At 37.9% G+C, this 20,069-nt stretch overlaps 1 protein-coding gene and 1 long non-coding RNA gene across 3 annotated transcripts in view; both read left to right on the top strand.

Annotated features, from left to right (window-relative positions):
- The window catches only part of HNRNPR (heterogeneous nuclear ribonucleoprotein R), a 36,342-nt gene extending 19,953 nt beyond the window's left edge, over positions 1–16,389 (top strand). For both annotated transcript variants that reach the window (XM_004592272.4, XM_004592268.4), the window contains 5 exons: positions 1,088–1,223; positions 5,805–6,010; positions 11,456–11,605; positions 14,860–14,981; positions 15,100–16,389. In XM_004592272.4, coding sequence (XP_004592329.2) covers positions 1,088–1,223; positions 5,805–6,010; positions 11,456–11,605; positions 14,860–14,981; positions 15,100–15,712 — 1,227 coding nt within the window. In that variant the 3' untranslated portion in view covers positions 15,713–16,389. The remainder of the gene's footprint in view (positions 1–1,087; positions 1,224–5,804; positions 6,011–11,455; positions 11,606–14,859; positions 14,982–15,099) is intronic.
- Positions 4,532–5,700, top strand: LOC131482450 (uncharacterized). The gene is made up of 2 exons (XR_009247008.1): positions 4,532–4,575; positions 4,620–5,700. It is a non-coding gene; the product is annotated as an uncharacterized LOC131482450 (long non-coding RNA).
- Positions 16,390–20,069: the final 3,680 nt, after the last annotated feature.

Here is a 20,069-nt window from a genome sequence, read left to right as displayed (position 1 = left end):
TTCTAATTCTTTCTTTTGCTATTTCCAAACCATTGAATCTCCTCTGACTTTATTCTTTCTCTTTGATTGTTCATAGCCATTCTTCTAGGTCCTCTCTTTATATTTCTCTCTACTGTTTCATAGCCAATCTTCTAGCAATTTCTTGTCTCCAGAATTTTTTTTACCATTTTGTACTTATGACAGAGTAGTAGAAGTAGTAGTGAAAATTTCTATAAATTTTGTGCTCATTGTATATAGTAAGATACAGCTATCTCAGTATCTTAAAATAACAGTATCTTCTTCTTTTTTTTTTGGCATATTCTTGCCAGGCATCCAATGGCTCACTTAATGTAATTCCAGCCCTTCTAGAGTAGGTAGACTCCTTTACCAAGGCTTTGGTCTCAGTGGTGGGCTCTGAGGTACTTCCCTCCTGTGTTTACCCAGATTTTAGTTTTTACTAGGTATTTTTGCCTTCAAACTTGTTTATTTAAAATTAAGGAGTTACCAAAACTTTGCTTTTACAAATATATTGAAAGCTTTAATTTTTTTATGATCATATCTTTTATTAGATCATATCCCCAGTGGATACGGTTAAGACAAATAACTATAGTGACTTCTAAGTATTACTTTTTGATTGACAATTTAAATCTGTATGTTTATAATTTTGTGTTCTGTGAGGAATGTGAAATTCTTCTGTTTGCGTTAATGAGACATAGTTTCACTCAATATATTGTGATTTTTGACCATGATTTGTATCTGATTTCATCCCCAAGGACCCCAAATGAACAGTCTCAGGTACTTTCTCTGAACTCTGGTAAAGAATTTTCAGAAAGATAACAGCTGAACTGTAAAACAAAACTTTTTGAAAGAAAATGAGTTCTTTTTTTGTATAAAGGAGTAGTGAAAATTAGCAAAAGCAGACTAAAAGAAGAAACCATATTAGTGAAATTTAAAACATCTGTTGATATAAGGGCGCATTTGAGGGAACTTGGTGAGTTCGTGAAGCAGGCAGTGCTTGACTTCAGATTGTTGGATTCTTTAGAGTAAGATCAGCTTGTTCTGAGTTTGGGGTGGTTTGGGGGGTCTCTGGCTTTGTTCTTCCTTGCAGTGTGACAGCTATGAAATTCGCCCTGGTAAACACCTTGGAGTGTGCATTTCTGTAGCAAACAACAGACTTTTTGTTGGATCCATTCCGAAGAATAAGACTAAGGAAAACATCCTGGAAGAATTCAGTAAAGTCACAGGTAAAACAAAAATGTATTTAGAAATTAACTCTGGAAAATTGTTAATACTGTAGACAGATTTACAGATACTTTTACAAAAAGAAAAGAGACATAACTGTCCTGTGTGTAATTGCTTCCTGCATTGAGGTGGTCTGGACCAAGCTCCCTGTCTCCTCATGTTCTTAGTGTACCCTTCACGGCTTTGTTTTCTTTGAACCCTGGCTTTGCTTGATGGCGCTGAAGTAAAGACTTCTTTCCCCCGAAGATGCACTTCAGGGCTTTTTCTGTTCACTTGTCTAGATCATAGGTTTAATATGTTCCAACTTAAAATCCATGGAATTGATTGAGAAATACATTACTCAGGCCTGTATACAATTATGTATGAAAAATAGTGTACCAAAACACCTTTATTCTGTTTTGTATTCCATTTCATTTTAAAGAATGCTGATTGAGAACAGTTAATGCTACCTGTGACTTTAAGATACCATTTTAGACTACTACCTACCGTTCTAAAAACTATTCCTTTTTTTTTTTTTAGATTTATTTATTTTATTACAAAGTCAGATATACAGAGAGGAGGAGAGACAGCGAGGAAGATCTTCCGTCCGATGATTCACTCCCCAAGTGAGTTGCTACGGCCGGTGCTCTGCCGATCCAAAGCTGGGAACCTGGAACCTCTTCCAGGTCTCCCACGCAAGTGCAGGGTCCCAATGCATTGAACCATCCTCCACTGCTTTCCCAGGCCACAAGCAGGGAGCTGGATGGGAAGTGGAGCTGCCGGGATTAGAACCGGCGCCCATATGGGATCCCGGGGCTTTCAAGGCGAGGACTTTAGCTGCTAGGCCATGCCGCCGGGCCCTAAAAACTATTCCTTTATATTTTTGTCATGCAGACATATATCCTTTGTCCTTTGTTGAAGCCGTCATCTGTTTTCCTAGTTTTAGGCTTAATCTGAAATTTGCTTCAGGCTTACTTCTTTCTCTTCCTGAATGGACTGATTAGGACTTTTAGCATCCATGTGAATGAAACGACCAAGGCACTAGACGCCTAGTTCTGTGACTGCCTTGTCTGCAGTCTGTTTTCTCAACTCCGTGGTATCCAGGTCACATTCTGGATCTTGTCATCAAAAGTTCTGCTGACTCTGAAATCTTAATTTAGTATCACACTTCATAGCAGTTGCCACTACTTATTATAATTTTGTTAATCAGATACAGCTACTGTCAGGATTCTTTGAGCTCATCACTTTTTTTATTATCTACCAGCTCTTTCCTGACTTTATATTCATTTATGTATTCCTCCATCGAGTGTTAAAATGCCTATATTAAGTAAGCACTGGCATTGTGTCATGGGCTGAGTGGGAAGGAATGAATAAAAGATCTACCTGTCCTCACAGAACCTATGTCCTAGGAAAGGACATAAAACCCCAAAATCAGGCCCAGCGGCGTGGCCTAGCGGCTAAAGTCCTCGCCTTGAATGCCCCAGGATCCCATATGGGCGCCGGTTCTAATCCCGGCAGCTCCACTTCCCATCCAGCTCCCTGCTTGTGACCTGGGAAAGCAGTTGAGGACGGCCCAGTGCATTGGGACCCTGCACTCGCGTGGGAGACCCGGAAGAGGTTCCAGGTTCCCGGCTTCGGATTGGCGCGTACCGGCCTGTTGCAGCTCACTTGGGGAATGAATCATCAGATGGAAGATCTTCCTGTCTCTTCTCTCTGTATATCTGACTTTGTAATAAAATAAATAAATAAAAAAAAAAACCCAAAATCAAAGAAATCTTTACATATTCCATATAAAGCATAAATACAGGATATTTAACTAGAGAATAGCTATTACCTTTGGTTTTCTGATGAGGCGATATTTCTTTTTATTTATGTTTTTTTTTTTTTTTAAAGATTTATTCATTTTATTACAGCCAGATATACACAGAGGAGGAGAGACAGAGAGGAAGATCTTCCATCCGATGATTCACTCCCCAAGTGAGCCGCAACGGGCCAATGCGCGCTGATCCGAAGCTGGGAACCTGGAACCTCTTCCAGGTCTCCCACGCGGGTACAGTGTCCCAATGCATTGGGTCGTCCTCAACTGCTTTCCCAGGCCACAAGCAGGGAGCTGGATGGGAAGTGGAGCTGCTGGGATTAGAACCGGCGCCCATATGGGATCCCGGGGCGTTCAAGGCGAGGACTTTAGCCGCTAGGCCACGCCGCTGGGCCCTATGTATTTATTTTTAAATTGAAACTAAAACTTACTTTTTAACAACTCTAACTTATATGTTAGGCATATAAATTCAAGGAAACAAAAATCATCTAAAGTAAGATGGGTTTCTTACTTAATTCATTATGGTGGAGTAGACTAAGCCCAATAGCAGTACTAAATAAATTATTACTCTGAACATACAAATAAAATTTATTTAATTTGCTGGCTGTTTTGTTAGGATAAAGTAATTCCCAGCTATTGTTAAGAATAGCTCCAAAATCTCAGTAAATTAATACAATTAAGGTTTACATCTCATTTATATTGTTACTTGGCCGTGATATAGCACTTCTACAGTTTTGCTGCCCTAAAATAATTCAGGAATACGTGTTGTCATGTAATTTAATTAGTAAAAAGATTAGTTTCATGTTTCTTCACTGGATTTCCTATATAATTTTGGAAATGATGACCTATGACAGATCATAAACAAAATATCATAACCAATTAATGAGAGCATAAAACCTTTCCTCCCATCTGTGGGCATTGCATAATACCTAGCCAAGTGTTATACTGCTAGGAGAAAAGTAATTAATAGCTGGTAGGTATCCTGGGCCTGGAAAATGTCAAATCTTTGTTATCCATACCAATGTGCCAGCATTGTCACCTAACCTATTCTATTTTATTTATTTATTTATTATAATCTTTTTTTTAAGATTTATTTGTTTTTTTATTACAAAGTCAGATATACAGAGAGGAGGAGAGACAGAGAGGAAGATCTGTCCGATGTTTCACTCCCCAAGTGAGTGCAACGGCCGGTGCTGCGCTGATCCGAAGCCAGGAACCAGGAACCTCTTCCCGGTCTGCTACGCGGGTGCAGGGTTCCAAGGCTTTGTGCCGTCCTTGACTGCTTTCCCAGGCCACAAGCAGGGAGCTGGGTGGGAAGTGGAGCTGCTGGGATTAGAACTGATGCCTATAAGGGATCCCGGGGCTTTCAAGGCGAGGACTTTAGCTGCTAGGCCACGCCGCTGGGCCCTGTTTTTTATAATCTTACTTAGTTGATTAGGGTACAGAGGGTCAAGGGCTATAGGAAAGTGGGTAAGACCATTGTTTCCACACTAATATCAATTTTTTCCCCTTTATCTGGTGTCAGGGGAGAAACAAAGGGAGAAGCCCCACCCGATGAGGTGATGTTTCTTTCCTTTTTTTTTTTTTTTTTTTTTTTGATGAGGTGATGTTTCAACCAAGGTCTAAGAAGATGTAGCATACCAATAGCAAATGGAGCTCCAGTCTCAGAGCACAGCATATGCCAAGTGTCCAAGACAAGAAAGAACTCAGAATATTAACATTACTGAAAGAAAGCTATTGTTAAGAGCCAAAATTAGGAGTAGAATTGCATGAGATGAAAAAGGCAGGACTTTTGTAGTCCATATAAAAAGATCAGACTTTATTATATAGATGGTGGGAAAGGCATTTGAAGGCTCAGTCAGGAAATAACATCTGTTTGGTGTTTGCAGAATGTTATTATTGCTATGTGAGAGTTTGGAGAAAGAGTCAAGAGGAGAAACTGATAAATTAGTTGAGGCTGTCTGTAGATCAGAAGACTGGAGAAGGGTTTTCGCAGCGGAGATCAAAAGAAGTAGATGAGTTTGGAAGTGGTAGGAAAGATACAGCAAGGGAAGAAATCAAAGATTCCTCATTAGTTTTTGGTTTAAGAATTAAGAGGATGGCACTGTTTATTAGGGAAGTCTAGGAAGGAAAGGTTTGGGACAAGGTGGTGTAGTGTGGGATGTGTTAAGTTTGAAATGTCCTAAGGGGACATGTTAAGCAACAGACATGTATATTGGTAAAGTCTGGACTAGAAATAAAAGCTAGCATTATAATGATATATGTGGTCTCTGAAAGCACATCTGAATGATATTACCTAGGAAAAACATGTATAAAGAGGCTAGGGCACAGGACTGATACCAGAGGGATACCAGTAGTTTGGGACCATCTTCATTCCTGGCAAAAACAGCAGCAGTAGGTCTAGGATATTTGTCCATGATTAGCTGCTGAAAATTAGTTGTCCTGGGTTTCTGTTAAATTTGGTTTTTAAGATCTTTCATAATACTAAAATTATGAGGCTAAGTTATCTAAAATACTCTAAAAAATTGTGGAATATTAAGTATCAATGTGATTAAACCTGTTAATGTGGTATACCACAAGAATTCTAAAATTAAAAGAGAAAGTTAAACTTCTGTCCCACACTCCATATCTGATTCTGTTGACCTAATGGTCTATTCGCTAACTAGTGACTTGTTTTAAGGTTTCTTTGATTTTTGCCTTAGTTTTGCTTGTTGACAAGTGGATTTAGGTCTGCCTTAGATGTGTGGTGGATGCTTTTGGCTTATATATCTGGCTGTTGGTTTAACAGAGGGTTTGGTGGACGTTATTCTCTATCATCAACCCGATGACAAAAAGAAGAATCGGGGGTTCTGCTTCCTTGAATATGAGGATCACAAGTCAGCAGCACAAGCCAGACGCCGGCTGATGAGTGGAAAAGTAAAAGTATGGGGAAATGTAGTTACAGTTGAATGGGCTGACCCCGTGGAAGAACCAGACCCAGAAGTCATGGCTAAGGTAAATACACTGGGTTGGGGTGGGAGTAGGGAGATTATTTCAATTTTGTACTCAGAGTAAAGCTTAGATATTTTGAGTTTTATGATAAATACGAATTTATTAACTGTAGCAGTTTAGGCAAGGACTGATTTAACTCGGAGGCTACAGGCTGCCTTGGTGTTCATGAATTTCCATTAGTCATCCCTTTTCGTAGAGATTAAATGTGTAAGAGGAAATGGTGTGTCTTCCCTTGAGTATTTCATATACAATGAATATTTTCTTTATCCCCATAGTGTTGGTGGATACTTGCAGAGTAAAGAGATAATGTTTTGGAGTTTACAGATTGTAGTCTCAATCAGTGACTGCACTATAACTTTTATCACATGATGTCAATTACCTTTTATTTAGGTTTATACCTAATTTTTCTTTTCATTTTTAAGCTTTTTTTTTTTTTTTAATGGTCAGCTTCTTTTGTAGTCCCTGTGAAGAAAGACAAAGAATTGTGTTTGTCCATTGACAGTAGAATCTTCGTGGCAGGTCCTGTTGATGAACCCTCCATTCCTTTCAACACACTGTGCTTGTGTTGCCAGGATGCTCGCCTGGCAGCTGGTGGTGCCCTCATGCTGGGTTTTTAGGCTTTCTTTTGGATACTTCGAGGATTCTGGGGAGGGACATGTAGGTTGAAATCTGTCCTGCTTACATGGAGTTTTAACTATTTCAGTTTCAACTGTCTCCTCCCTTTTCAGGGAGGCATCAACTCTTTTTTTTTTTTTTTTTTTTTTTTTTTTTTTATAATCCATTTTATTGTATTGTTGTTGACAATCTTTACATAGTTAACTATAGTTGAAGGAAAATCAAGAAAAAGAAAAAAAAAAAAAGGTTCAGGGGGATAGGGAGGTGGGCAATGCTATTATGTCCATATTGTTTCCATCATGTATCTGAGGTAAAAGGGGATATTGAGGGAGAAGCCCCACCCGGTTTCCCGCCCACCCCAAGTCCCGGATGTGGGGCATGCTCTGAGATATGTGCTCAAGTGGAGTTAATAGTTCTCCAGTTATGAGTCACTGCCAGTTTCGCTCGATGAGGTGGTCCACTGATTGATATGGTCCATCATGAAGTCTCCATTTGTCCCATATTTCGCTGCCAACATGTAGCTGAGATGAATGATTGTCCTATTCTGTCTTCTGTCTTTTCTTGGTTAGAATTCTGAGTCCAGCAGTTCAAGTGGGGAGATCTCCAAAGATACTTTGAGGTATTCCCAGACCAGATTCTTGTATGTTCTAGCAAGCACAGGGCCCGGCACAGTCCATCACCCTGATCAGCTGGTGGTTGCAATTGCTGTGTTGGTTCTGTTTTCAGTCCCGAGTTGCACTGGAACCAATGGGTGTTGCAGTCCAGTCTGGTTCGGCCCTTACATCAACCAGTGGGAGCTGCAGCCTAGTCGGGGCGACCCACAATAACCCCCACCAAGCCTGCCCCCTACCCTGGTTTGCCAATTTGTGTAGCAGAAGACCAGTCTGTCCCCCATCCCATTTGGCTCTGGTACTTGTCAATGGGTATTAAAGCTTAGTTCCATCTAATCGACTCAACCATCCAGCCCTCACAGATGTTGTTGAGTGCCTCTGTCTAGCCATCCCAGCCCCCGTCCTAGTTTTCATGCCCTCCCACGGGAATAGTGACCCAAGAAGGGGGAACCCACTTTTTCCCTCCCAGGTCTCTCTGTCCCGGTTTATGCACTCTTTAGGTGGTCCTGTGATTTGACTCGACAGAATTAGTCCCCAGTGCCAGCTTCTGCCAGCTGATGCTGTGGCCCTGATCTATTCCACATGCAGCGCACAGGTGTTGTAGCCTTGCTTAGTCGTGTCTGTCTCTATCCCAGCCAACACTCTCCAGTGGGAGTGGTTGTCCAGCGAGGGGACCAGCCCCTTAACCCCCCCGCCAGCTCTGCCCCTCCGAGGCATCAACTCTTAATGGCTATAAAAACTGGTTGAATTATTGATTGAGATTTCTTTCCTTTGGCTTTTTTTTTTTTTTTTTTCTAGTTTTTGAGGAGTCCAACTGTCACTAGTTTGGAGATGAATTCTGGTTAATTAGTAGTATGATATAGTCTTTGTAGGCAAAAACGTCTTTGAATTATGTAGGAAAAACATCCATTGAGAATGAACCAGAGAGGCTCTCAGAAGGTCTTCTCAGCTGTATCTTTTATCTTGGTGTTTGAAAGGATAAATGACTAGGAAAAGTTGAGAATGTATTCCTAATTTTTATTTCTGTGTTTTATTAACTTGGTCTTAATATCGCCTGCTACTACAACTTGGACAACTGACTTTGGACAGTTACACAACTTTGATATCATTTTTAATGAAATAAATGTTAAGATCCACTACAACTTTGAGTCTGTCTGTAGAAACTAAGTGTGATATTGTTGCTTTTTGTGCTTAAAAAAAGCAGAAATTGCAGCTTAGATATATTACACATTAAAAGAGAGAAATAAAACCAGGAAAACTAAAATATAGCTAGGAATTCGTGTACCAATACTTTTTATTTATTGTTGGTGGTCTTTCCTGTGGTTTTATCTTATCTCATTTTTGGAGGTAGAAAACCTCAAGATTTTATACTACTATTTGTCTTCCTGAATTGGAAATATTTCAAAATGAAAAGGACGCCTCCAAATTTGGGATCAAATAATCTTGACTCCTTTATTTTCTAATTGAAAAAAAAAGTTTATCCTCTGTTCACTCTTAGTAACAATTAATTGAAGATTGTTTTGTAGTTTGGGTTAGTTTTCTAATGATTAAGAAACTAAGAGCCTAAAGGAGTCTTCCTATAAAATATAAACAAAATTCCATCAAGTAATTTTTATATAGTAAGTTGTGATTTCTTCACATAAAAGAATAAAAACTGCATCATGAGGTTATTAAAAGTAACAAGCCGGTGTTGGAGGGCTAATGTTGGGGCTAGAACGCTCCCCAATATGACAGTGTTTAGAAAAAAGGGAAGGAGTGTAAAGGTAATTAAGTAAGTATTAATCCCTGCTCCCCTTGAGTCTCTAAAATATTTTGTCTCTAAAATATTTTGATTATCATATAGCATTTAGTCTGAGGCTACAGTGTGTTCGCTGTATGGATTTCTTTTTTCTTGTAGTAAGTAATATCTTTAGTTCAAAAATCAGAAATTATACAGAAAAGTTTACACTATGGAGTCCCCACTTCTCCTATGCTTCGGTCCAGGTGTAGTAGTCTCTGGCTTGTCCTTTTGTTATTTCTGTAGGCAAGTATGAGTATGGATTATCTTACTTGAATCCTCCAAGGATGGTTGTAGGGTAGCTCACTATATTCACTCATATCTATTTGATTGATTTGTCATTCTGTTTCATCATTCCTGAGGAACTATGGCATTATTTTATGTGCCGTTAAAAATTATAAAATGCTCAAGTTTGGTATTGTGTAGTGGGTAAAGCTGTTTGCTGTCACACCAGCATCCCATGTGGGCACTGGTACATGTCCCAGTTGCTCCACTTCTAATTCAGCTCACTGCTAATGGTCTAGGAAAGGCAACCAAAGATGGCCCAACTCTGTGATCTTTGCCACCCATATGGGACAGCTGAAAGAAACTGTGGCTCCTGGTTTTGGCCTGGCCCAGCTCCAGCCACTGTAGCCATCTGGGGAGTGAAACCGAGGATGGGAGATATCTATCTTTCCCTCTGTTTCAATATCTGTGTAGCTCTGAATTTCAGTGAATATATATATTTTTTTCTCTTTTTTAAAAGATTTATTTATTTTTGTCAGAAAAGCAGATTTAAGGAGAGAAGGAGAGACAAAGATCTTCCATCCGCTGGTTTACTCCTCAAATGTCTACAGCAGTCAGAACTGAGCGATTTGAAACTGGGAGCCAGGATTATTCTGGGTCTCCTCTGTAGGTCAGGGGTCCAAGGCCTTGAGCCATCCTCCATTGCCTTCCCGGACCATAAGCAGGGAGCTGGATGGGAAGTGGAGCATCTGGGACACAAACAAGTGCCAATATGGGATACTGCTGCTTAAAGGTGGAAGATTAGCCTGTTGAGCCATGGTACTGACCCCTCAAATAAGTAAATATGTATGTGTGTGTGTGTATATATATATATATATATTATAAAATACTGCTGGCAGTGTGAAACAATGCTTAGTTAACATATTGACTATAAATTTGTATCCCCGTTTCGGGAACGTGAGAATGGGGAAGCAGAGTGTCTTACCAATAGTGTTTCTTGGCAGTTTCTCTATATCAGTGCATAGAGCTCAACCTGATTTCCGTGGCTGCATAATATTCTCTGTAGGTGTGCTATATTGTGTGCAGACCTGCTAGGTGTGTCTTGCCTGTCTTATTGTTGTTGCTAACAATAGTTTCCATATCAGATGACTGATGTTAGGGGTAGAATTGCAGTCCAAATTGTAAATGCATCTGTAATTATTAAAGATAATAATAACCTCTAAGGAATATGGTGTGATCTTTTACCAGCCAAATGCAGGGGGACTGTTTCCTCAGCCTTGGCAAAATATTGTAGGGCTGCACTCTGCAGTTTGCTGATCTAGTAACAAATGGTATCTCAGTGTGTTAAGATTGGTTTCTCTTACCATGTAAGAGCTTGAGTTTGTCATGTTTTAGGTTCAAACCATGGATTCATGATTTCTGCCTGTTTCTCTTTCCATTGATTGGGCTCATTCTTATTTTCTGGTCTTTGACAGAAATGATTATCTCTGTGATAGAGGTCATTTTTCTTCTGACACTAATTGGGGCATTTTTCGTCATATAGAAGGCATTTATTTTTAGTAGTTGAATGCATTGTTCTTTGATATGATTTCTAGATTTTAAGTCAGAAGACCGTCCCCATACTAGTGTTACATGAAGATATCAGACTTATTTCACAGTCCCCATCTCTCTCACCATTTACAGTTTTAATCTGCCTCAAGTTTATCATGATAAAGTGTGAGACCAACTTTTCACCTTTTTTTTCTGATAAGTGCAATAGTAACTAAATTGTGTAAACATTTAAGTTTACATCTCATAGGGTTAGGTTCTAGATTTTTCATGTGGTTTTGTCTTGGCTATTCTTGTTTATTTCATGTGAATCTTAGATAATTATCCAGTTCTATAGAGGAAAAGCTGGAAAACTCACTGAGGAGGGAACTTAGATGATCATGTTAAATGTGTGCATTAGCTTAGCAGCAATTATGTGTTGATTTCTTGAAGGTTCTGTTCCTAATGTTAAGTGCTATAATGGTATGGATAGAAGGTAAGACCCAACAAATTCTGTAAATTAGTACCTAATGCCAGTGGTTTTCTTGACAGTTTCTTATACTTCTTATAATGATACTATAGCACTAATTTTTTGGAGAATCCTGTGCCCTGAAGACAGGAAGTGCTTGAAGTGCTTGAAGACTAAATACAGTTCAGTAGCTGGTGCCAATTTTGTGTATTTGTTGCTGTTAGGTGAAGGTTTTGTTTGTGAGAAATTTGGCTACAACCGTGACAGAAGAAATCCTGGAAAAGTCATTTTCTGAATTTGGAAAACTTGAAAGAGTAAAGAAGTTGAAAGATTATGCGTTTGTCCATTTTGAAGACAGAGGAGCAGCTGTTAAGGTAGAAATTTGGAAATTTTTTTACTTCTTGATATTTGAGTTTTGCTGTTAAAATTTATAAACACATAAAGTATCTTCAAAAACAAAATTGGTTTTGGCTTGTATTAAACTTTGAAACTTTGTTTTTAATAATCTCTGTAAAGCAGTAGTATAGACTGTATTTCAATGCCAGATTATTCCTGCATCTGTAGTTTCAAGTAAGTTATTTTTAAGCTATTGTTTGTATAAGCGTAACATTTGATAGTATGTCATAGATATGAGATATAATAATTAGCTGCTATAAATACTGAATAGGTAGCAAATACATTATTACTTTGTTTACTTTAGCTCTGTAGACCAATGAAAAAAACCCAATAGTATGGGCGGGTTTACCTATGGTATAGTATCAGATTTTGTAGATTTTTTTTTAATGGAAATTCAAATTTGCAGAGAGAGGGATATATAGGAAGAATGATCCTCTATCTGCTGGTTCACTCCCTAAGTGGCTGCAATGGCCAGAGTTGAGCCGATATGAAGCCAGAAGCCAGAAGCCTCTTCTGGGTCTCCCACACGTGGGTGCAGGGTTCCGAGGCTTTGGGTCATCCTCTACTGTTTTCCCAGGCCACAGGTAGAGAGCCAGAAGGGAAATGGAACAACTGGGCAGAGGATCCCAGCGCATGCAAGGCGAATGTTTTAGCCACTAAGCTGCTGCACCGGGCTCTGTAGATGTATTTTGAAGGTTTGGTTGGCTTTTCATATTTTTATCTTCAGTCTATGATTATTATTATTATTATTATTATTATTAATTATTCATCTACTCAGAAGGAAGACTGCTGGGTGACTCTCCAAATGCCTGCAACAGCCAAGGCTGGGCCAGGCTTAGACCAAGAACTAGGAACTCCGTTGCAGTCCCCAGTGTGGATGGTCATGCGCCCAGCACTTGACCTGTCATGTCCTGCCTGCTAGCATATGTCAGCAGGAAGCTGCGTTAGAAGAGAGCCACCAGGCTTGGAAATGTGGGATGCATCTGTCTTCAAGAGGCACTTTAACCTACCCCACTAAGCTGCAGTACCTGTTCTGCCTTTAGTGTCAGCTGTGGTTTTTTTATTTCAATAATAGTGAAGAGAAACTATTATATATAATGATTGGTTTATTTCTTTATCATAGTTTAGAAAATTGAAAAGTTCTGCTGCTTTTTCGTGATAGTAACTAGCACCATGTTTAACAGAATTTCCATATTCTTTTCCTTGTTCATGCTTCCTTGGGGAGAAAGGAAGATAAACCAGTAACAAAATCTTTTTTAGGTAGTTAGGAAGATGGGTCTAAAACACTTGGTGATTCAGGTCTGATTTTTTTTTTTTTTTTTTTTCCTTCAAGTTCAGTCAGAAGAATGCTGCCAGTTTCAGTCTCAGGGTTTTTTTTGTTTTATTTCTTACCCAAGAAATAATACTTTGTAATAGCTTTCATTAGGGTAGAATTCGCTTACTGATGAGAACCAATTAGTGAGGTAATATGGATAATAAAATTCACAGTTTAGTCCAAAATTAAACATTTGACTTCTGAAATTTCTGGTGTTGTAGAACTGAAAAATTTATATAGTACTTTCTAAATACTCATTTTGATCACATTGAAGAAGTAGCAGGATAATGCCAGTGTTTTGCTGATTGAGCTGCTGCCTGCAATGCCTGCATTCTTTAGCAGAGCACTGGTTTAAGTCCCAGCTGCTCCGTTTTCATTCTGGCTTCCTGTGAATGTTGCCCAGGAAGGCATCAAAAAATGACCCGTACGTGAGACCAAATGAAGCTCTAGCTAGACCAGCCCTGGCCGTTGCAGTCATTTGTGGGATGAACCCGCGATTAGAGCATCTGTTTCTTTGTCTTTCTCTCTCTTCACTGTGTTACTTTTTCAGATAAATCTTAAGTAAGGGAAAAAAATGAATTAGTATGATTTCTCACATAAACTAATGAAATTAGAAGATTTCTAATTCAAGAGTTGATCGTCAGTTCTGTCTGGCAAAACAGAGGATAGCTTTCCATTCTTTGTTTATACCTGAAAGCTTTTGTAGACTTGTTCAGTTGCTTTAACAGCAGTCCAAAGCTGAAGTGCTACAAGGGGAATATTGAAGTCTAAAGGAGTACTAGCTTGTAAATCACCTAATAAGCTTGATAGATTTTATCTACGTATGCCCAGAGAGGGGGCATTTTGTATCAGTAGGCAAAAACATGGTGATGAGTTAATGTTTTGTGACTGAGTACCTGAATCTTGGAGTATGGCAGAGGTTGATGATAGAACAACGTAAGATCTGTTGAATGCCTTGTGTTTAATTTGAATCTTGAGAAGTTAAAAATTTTTTTTGGATTATTAGTTTTTTGTTTGAAGTCAGATCCTGTGTTAGCGCAACTTCAATAAAAATGAGCTTGGCAGAAAAGAGGTTGGGGCTACCATGTTTTGCTTCTGTCTCACAGAAAAAATTTCCTGAGAGGTTGAAATTGTTTGTCTGATTTGTGTTAGTACAGACATTTTTCCATAGTGTTAAGTTGGTGTCTTTGGTTTGACTAAGGTTTAAAGAGTTAGTTATTTAAAATTAAGGGAGAGCAACAGGCAACTCTTTGATCTTTTTTACTATAATGGAAGAGGACAGGTATTTTGCTGAGTGGTTAGGATACCACGTGGGGTCCTGCATCTTGTTTCTCATCCTGGCCCCACTCCTGATTCTGCCTCTGTGAACATGCATCATGGGAGGCAGTGGGCCGTCGTGGAAAGTTTGGTTCCTGTCATCGTATGGGAGGCCTGGATTGAATTCTGGTCTTCTGGCTCTGGCCTAACCTGGTACCAACTGCTTCCAGCATGTGAGGAGTTAACCAGCAGATGGATGAAACTCTGTCTCCCCTTCAGATAAATAAACATAAATTAAAAAAATTTTTATACGAAGGTTAATAAGTTTTGTTCTGGATGCAGTTTACATAAAACAAGTTATGGTTCAGGGAAACTTTACCTTCTGGCCATATTCATCCTTTGTGAATTAAAAAATGATTGGGAATACCTGCATGGGAGAATCAGATTGCATTCCAGGCACCTGTTTTATCCTGGCTTGTGATGGGCATTTGGGGACTGAATCAACCAATGGAAGGTCTCTCATTTTCAGGATAAAATAAAAATGAAGAATTTTAAGTAACTTCAAAGTAAATAGTATCTTAAATTGACTTATTACTTATTTATTACTTATGTTATATTTTAAAATTTACTTTGTGTACTCATTTCTCTAATTTTGTTTAGGCTATGGATGAAATGAATGGCAAAGAAATAGAAGGGGAAGAAATAGAAATAGTCTTAGCCAAGCCACCAGACAAGAAAAGGAAAGAGCGCCAAGCCGCTAGACAGGCCTCCAGAAGCTCCGCGTGAGTCTGCATTTCAGTAGATGCGTCTTCACACAAGGAAGAGCATGGCAGTAGAGATCAGGTGAAGAAGAAACTTGAAAGAAGCTAATCTGAGTTCTTTTTTCCCTTCCATTGCTAGGTATGAAGATTATTACTATCACCCTCCTCCTCGAATGCCACCTCCAATTAGAGGCCGAGGTCGTGGTGGGGGGAGAGGTGGATACGGCTACCCTCCAGATTACTATGGCTATGAAGATTACTATGATGATTACTATGGTTACGATTATCACGACTATCGTGGAGGCTATGAAGATCCCTACTACGGCTATGATGATGGCTATGCAGTAAGAGGAAGAGGAGGAGGAAGGGGAGGGCGAGGTGCTCCACCACCACCAAGAGGGCGGGGAGCACCACCTCCAAGAGGTAGAGCTGGCTATTCACAGAGGGGGGCACCTTTGGGACCACCACGAGGCTCTAGGGGTGGCAGAGGGGGTCCTGCACAACAGCAGAGAGGCCGTGGTTCCCGTGGAGCTCGGGGCAATCGTGGGGGCAATGTAGGAGGCAAGAGAAAGGCAGACGGGTACAACCAGCCTGATTCCAAGCGTCGTCAGACCAACAACCAACAGAACTGGGGTTCCCAACCCATCGCTCAGCAGCCGCTTCAGCAAGGTGGTGACTATTCTGGTAACTATGGTTACAATAATGACAACCAGGAATTTTATCAGGATACTTATGGGCAACAGTGGAAATAGACAAGTGAGGGTTTGAAAATGATATGGCAAGAACCGATTGGCACTAGATCTACATTCTTCAAAAAAAAAAAAATGGCTTAACTGGTTCATCTTTAAGTAGCAATTCGCTGCCATTTGTATTGGGCTGAAGAAATCACTATTGTGTATATATTCAAGTCTTTTTATTTTTCCTCTTTTCATAAATGCTCTTGGACATTATTGGGCTTGCAGAGTTCCCTTATTCTGGGGGTTACAATGCTTTTATTGTTTCAGGCTTCATTTTAGCTTCCAAACAAGCTGGTAAATCATGCTTTTGCAGAACCTTTGGTTTTGGACAGTTTCATTTTTTTGGATTTGGGATAGATTACCTAGGAGTCTGGAGTATGCTGTAAATAAAAATACAAGCCAGTGCTTTGTCTTAGTAGTTTTAAGAAATTAAAGCAAACAAATTTAAGTTTTCTTGTATTGGAAATAACCTATGATTGTATGTTTTGCATTCCTAGAAGTAGGTTAACTGTGTTTTTAAATTGTTATAACTTCACACCTTTTTGAAATCTGCCCTACAAAATTTGTTTGGCTTAAACGTCAAAGCCGTGACAATTTGTTCTTTGATGTGATTGTATTTCCAATTTCTTGTTCATGTAAGATTTCAATAAAACTCAAAAATCTATTGAAAACATTACCTATTTCAAATTCAATTGTGTCCTAAAACATTATTTTACTTGTAATCCTGCAAGGAATATTGTTTTCAAAGTATTAACTGCCTATGTGAGTGATCAAATTCATGCAAAATTTCTTGTCTGTTCCAACATGTACCATGGATATCAGACTGAGGAATAGTCTAAATTCAAGTAGCACTTCATTGATTGGTGTTTTCTCATAGTTTATTAATTTTGAAATTTTATTATTTAAAAAGAAAACATGTTCAAGCACTGCAAGCACTGGATAATTTGTGTTTAAAATGGGCCTGGGAAGCAGTCTGCAATCTATTTTGACCCTCATTCATTGTATAATGGATAATCTGTGGCTGGAGACGTTATTTGCTGGATAAGCAAAGATACATATTGGGAAAACTCTTAGTACTGTAGTGGCCAGTTACACTGTGGACCGAGCTTGTGTTAGCATATGTTGTTGTGGCTACTGGTTTAGAAATACAATTACCTTTTGCTGTGTAAATTTGCTTTGAGATACATGCCTTCTAAGAGAGGCTTAAAATATTCTAATAGACTTTCTGGTAACATGTCTTTTTATTATATTTTTACTATCCCTAATGGCTAAGTTTTTGGTTGGCCAGAACATAAAATCTAAATTCTGATTTATTTTAGTAGCTTTCTTGTTTGAGAAGGAAAGGAACAAAAGAAGCTAAACTGCAGTGCAAAATAGTCTAGATCGTTTTCAAATTACTATCTAGTTTTCCCTTCCATTTTGTTCCTAGCTTACTTCAAAATGTCTTTATAATGGTGAAAGTAAAAGCCATTGGGGAATGCTTAAAGTAGACACACCATTATTTTGTGTTTGTTCCTTTTTGGTGTCTTCTGTGGTAGCAAATTCCTTAGGAGCTTGATTACATCAAATTTGGGCTTTTATGACTTCATTTTCAATAAGAAAGTATTTGCTTATGATATACAATATAGTTCATTTCAATTTCAGTTGTACTCACTGCATCATATAGTAATAAAACAGGCCTTATATTTTTGGAAGCTAATGCAAATGGGTCTGTTGTAGTTGCAAGTTAACATGGGTATTTATGTGGTAAGGATTCAGTTTATTGTTTTTCTTATGCCCATGTCTATAAGTAAAGACACCAAACATTGTTTAAATGCTGCTTTTAAACTTTCTTGAACATGCAGTTTGAAGGTGTAACTGTAAATCTAAATGATACTTAAATAACATTGATTTTTTGGAAAGAAAATTACAAGTGAATTGTTTATATTTATTAAAACTTAGACATTAAAAGCTACAGAATTGTCATGAAGAAAATTAGGAATGGAAATAGATGATTCTAAAAAGTAGCTTATTATGCTTCTCCCACCCACCCTAAAATATAATCCCTTGTAAAAACATAAGAATGTAAATTGAGTTTCATATCAGAATTTTTTCCTTTTAAAAATTGCAAATTACATTTTGACTGTCCCTCTTGCTAATTAAAGATATATTGCAGAGGTACCCCACTAATACTTGCTTTTATAGATTTTCTGATTTATTTCACCAAAAACATAGCTCATTAAAACTTCATAACTTTTCCTTTTTAATGTTTATAAATTACTGCAGTAGCAGCACTTAGAGAAAATGAGAGCTCAGCTTTTCACAGAAATCTCAAAGTATAAAAAATAAACTTGAAAAATATCAGTTGAGGGAAGTCTTTATTCCAGATTTATAGTATGCTTAAAAAAAAAAAGATATTAAGCGTGAATTGAGTTCCGATGGATTTGGTTTCCACTTCTGTCTTTCTTTTTCTGGTTTCCCAATCTTATTGGTTCAGCATTATTTATGTGCCTATTTAAATAAATTGTGTGTTGGGAAATAACATTGAAGTAGACTCTTAATGACAAATATTCCCCTTAATGAAGCACTAATTTTCATTTGATCACTCATTTATAGCAGTTGCTTAAATGTATGTATTATATGAAGGTGTTTTAATTTTTTAAAAGTGAAAGTTAAAAAGTTGCCACATTTTTAATAAATTTAGCTTTATATGATCAAAAGTAATGGTTATGTAGTTTTTTTTTTAAACAAAAGAATTTAGTAATTGCTTTCGAGTTTTCTCAGTTATTGGGATTAATTCTGCATAAGAAAGCCCAATGCTTTCTGTTAGTAGTAGATAATTTTTCTCATTTGATTTTGAAAACTGATTTAGATGATAAACCCTCTTTTTATAAAGGTCAGATTGCATAAAAATAAATTATGTATTTTAAGTTCCAAAAGAGAAAGGACATAAAATTCCACTCCTAGCATAAAGCCATATATTACGATTCTTGAAACTCATTACATCATTTGCCTCCTGCCCATTTGAATATAATCATACCTATGTTTTATTAATTGTATATTATTTGTAAAACCAAACCCTTCCAGTAAATACTTACTATAAGGCTATTGTCAATTAGAAGTACTCCTAATTCTAAATTTTGCTGTTTTGATTTTTTGAAGAGAACATTTCTATTCTGAGTTATCTGGTGTTGAAGGCGACCAACTGTACTTCCTGTTTGTGTTGTCCTTGAGTGTGTGGAGTTTCTTAAGTGAGCAGCTCAGAAAAAGCCTTATAGAAAGAATGCACTGGATTTCTAAGTGTGTTTTATGTTTCTCTAAGAATGGGAGCTTCTGTTAACTTAGGGGTGGGGTTACTCTGCTTCAGACCATGGATTGGATGACTGGAGAATCCAGAATAACAAATCCATTGAACAGTCATGTTTACATTTACACTACAAGTTTCTTGATTAGGTCTTAATTTTGAAACGCAAGCACCAAGCTTTAAAAGTATGCATATTTAACTTCATATTGATTAGTAATTTAATAATAAATGTTTAATTTGACATAGTTATTGGTGGTTTTCCTGAAAAAAGTACTTTTTCTTTTTACATACATATGTATGTGTGTGTGTATATACATATTTAGAGGTTACCAGAAGCTCTGGTTTTGTTTTGCTTTTGTTTTTAATCATTTTCAGATGTTATCCAGAAATCTGCAAGTGTTCTTTCCCTGTTTTAACTCCTTCCTTTTATCACCTGACTATCAGGGAAGCGAGGTTGAGGCTGCCCTGACCTGACATGTCATGATGTCGACTTGCTAGGTGGGGTTCGCTGGGGACGATAACCAGTGGAATTGTTGGTAAGAACTTTTTTTTCCTATTTTTTTTTTTTTAATCAGTAGTGGGGCATTAAGTGTGGGCAAATGCCCGTGTTCTATCAGTGGGCAAATATGTCAGCCTTGTAGAAAAATAGGAAATGATTTTGTTCTTAATAGGTACATATAAAAAATACTACGTTTATTCTTGAATGGGTAGTTGATCAGTAGTATAGGAAAGAGTTGCAAGTATGAAATAATGAAATATTGAGTATATATTTTAGGCAATCAAGAATGACATCATTCAGTCTAGTCTCTTGAAGAGACTATAAGCTTGCTTTATTTTACTGTGATTTCAGTCCCATCACTGATGTTTACTGTATTTTTATTGGGTAGGTTAGTAGTATATAATGCATCTTAAGAGATGTTCAATTACACACTAATTTTAGTGCAAATAGGAAGGTGCTGATAGACCAGAGGGTTTGAACACTAGTTGATAATTATTTTAAAAATTCCTGCAAAATAGATATTAATGTTATAAAGTGAAACTTAGGTTTTAGCAGCTAGATGGGCAATAGAGGGATCAACTTAGATAACA

Source organism: Ochotona princeps, chromosome 2, assembly GCF_030435755.1.
Source record: "Ochotona princeps isolate mOchPri1 chromosome 2, mOchPri1.hap1, whole genome shotgun sequence".
Lineage (NCBI taxonomy): Eukaryota > Metazoa > Chordata > Mammalia > Lagomorpha > Ochotonidae > Ochotona > Ochotona princeps.
This window is presented reverse-complemented; position numbering and strand designations above follow the sequence as displayed.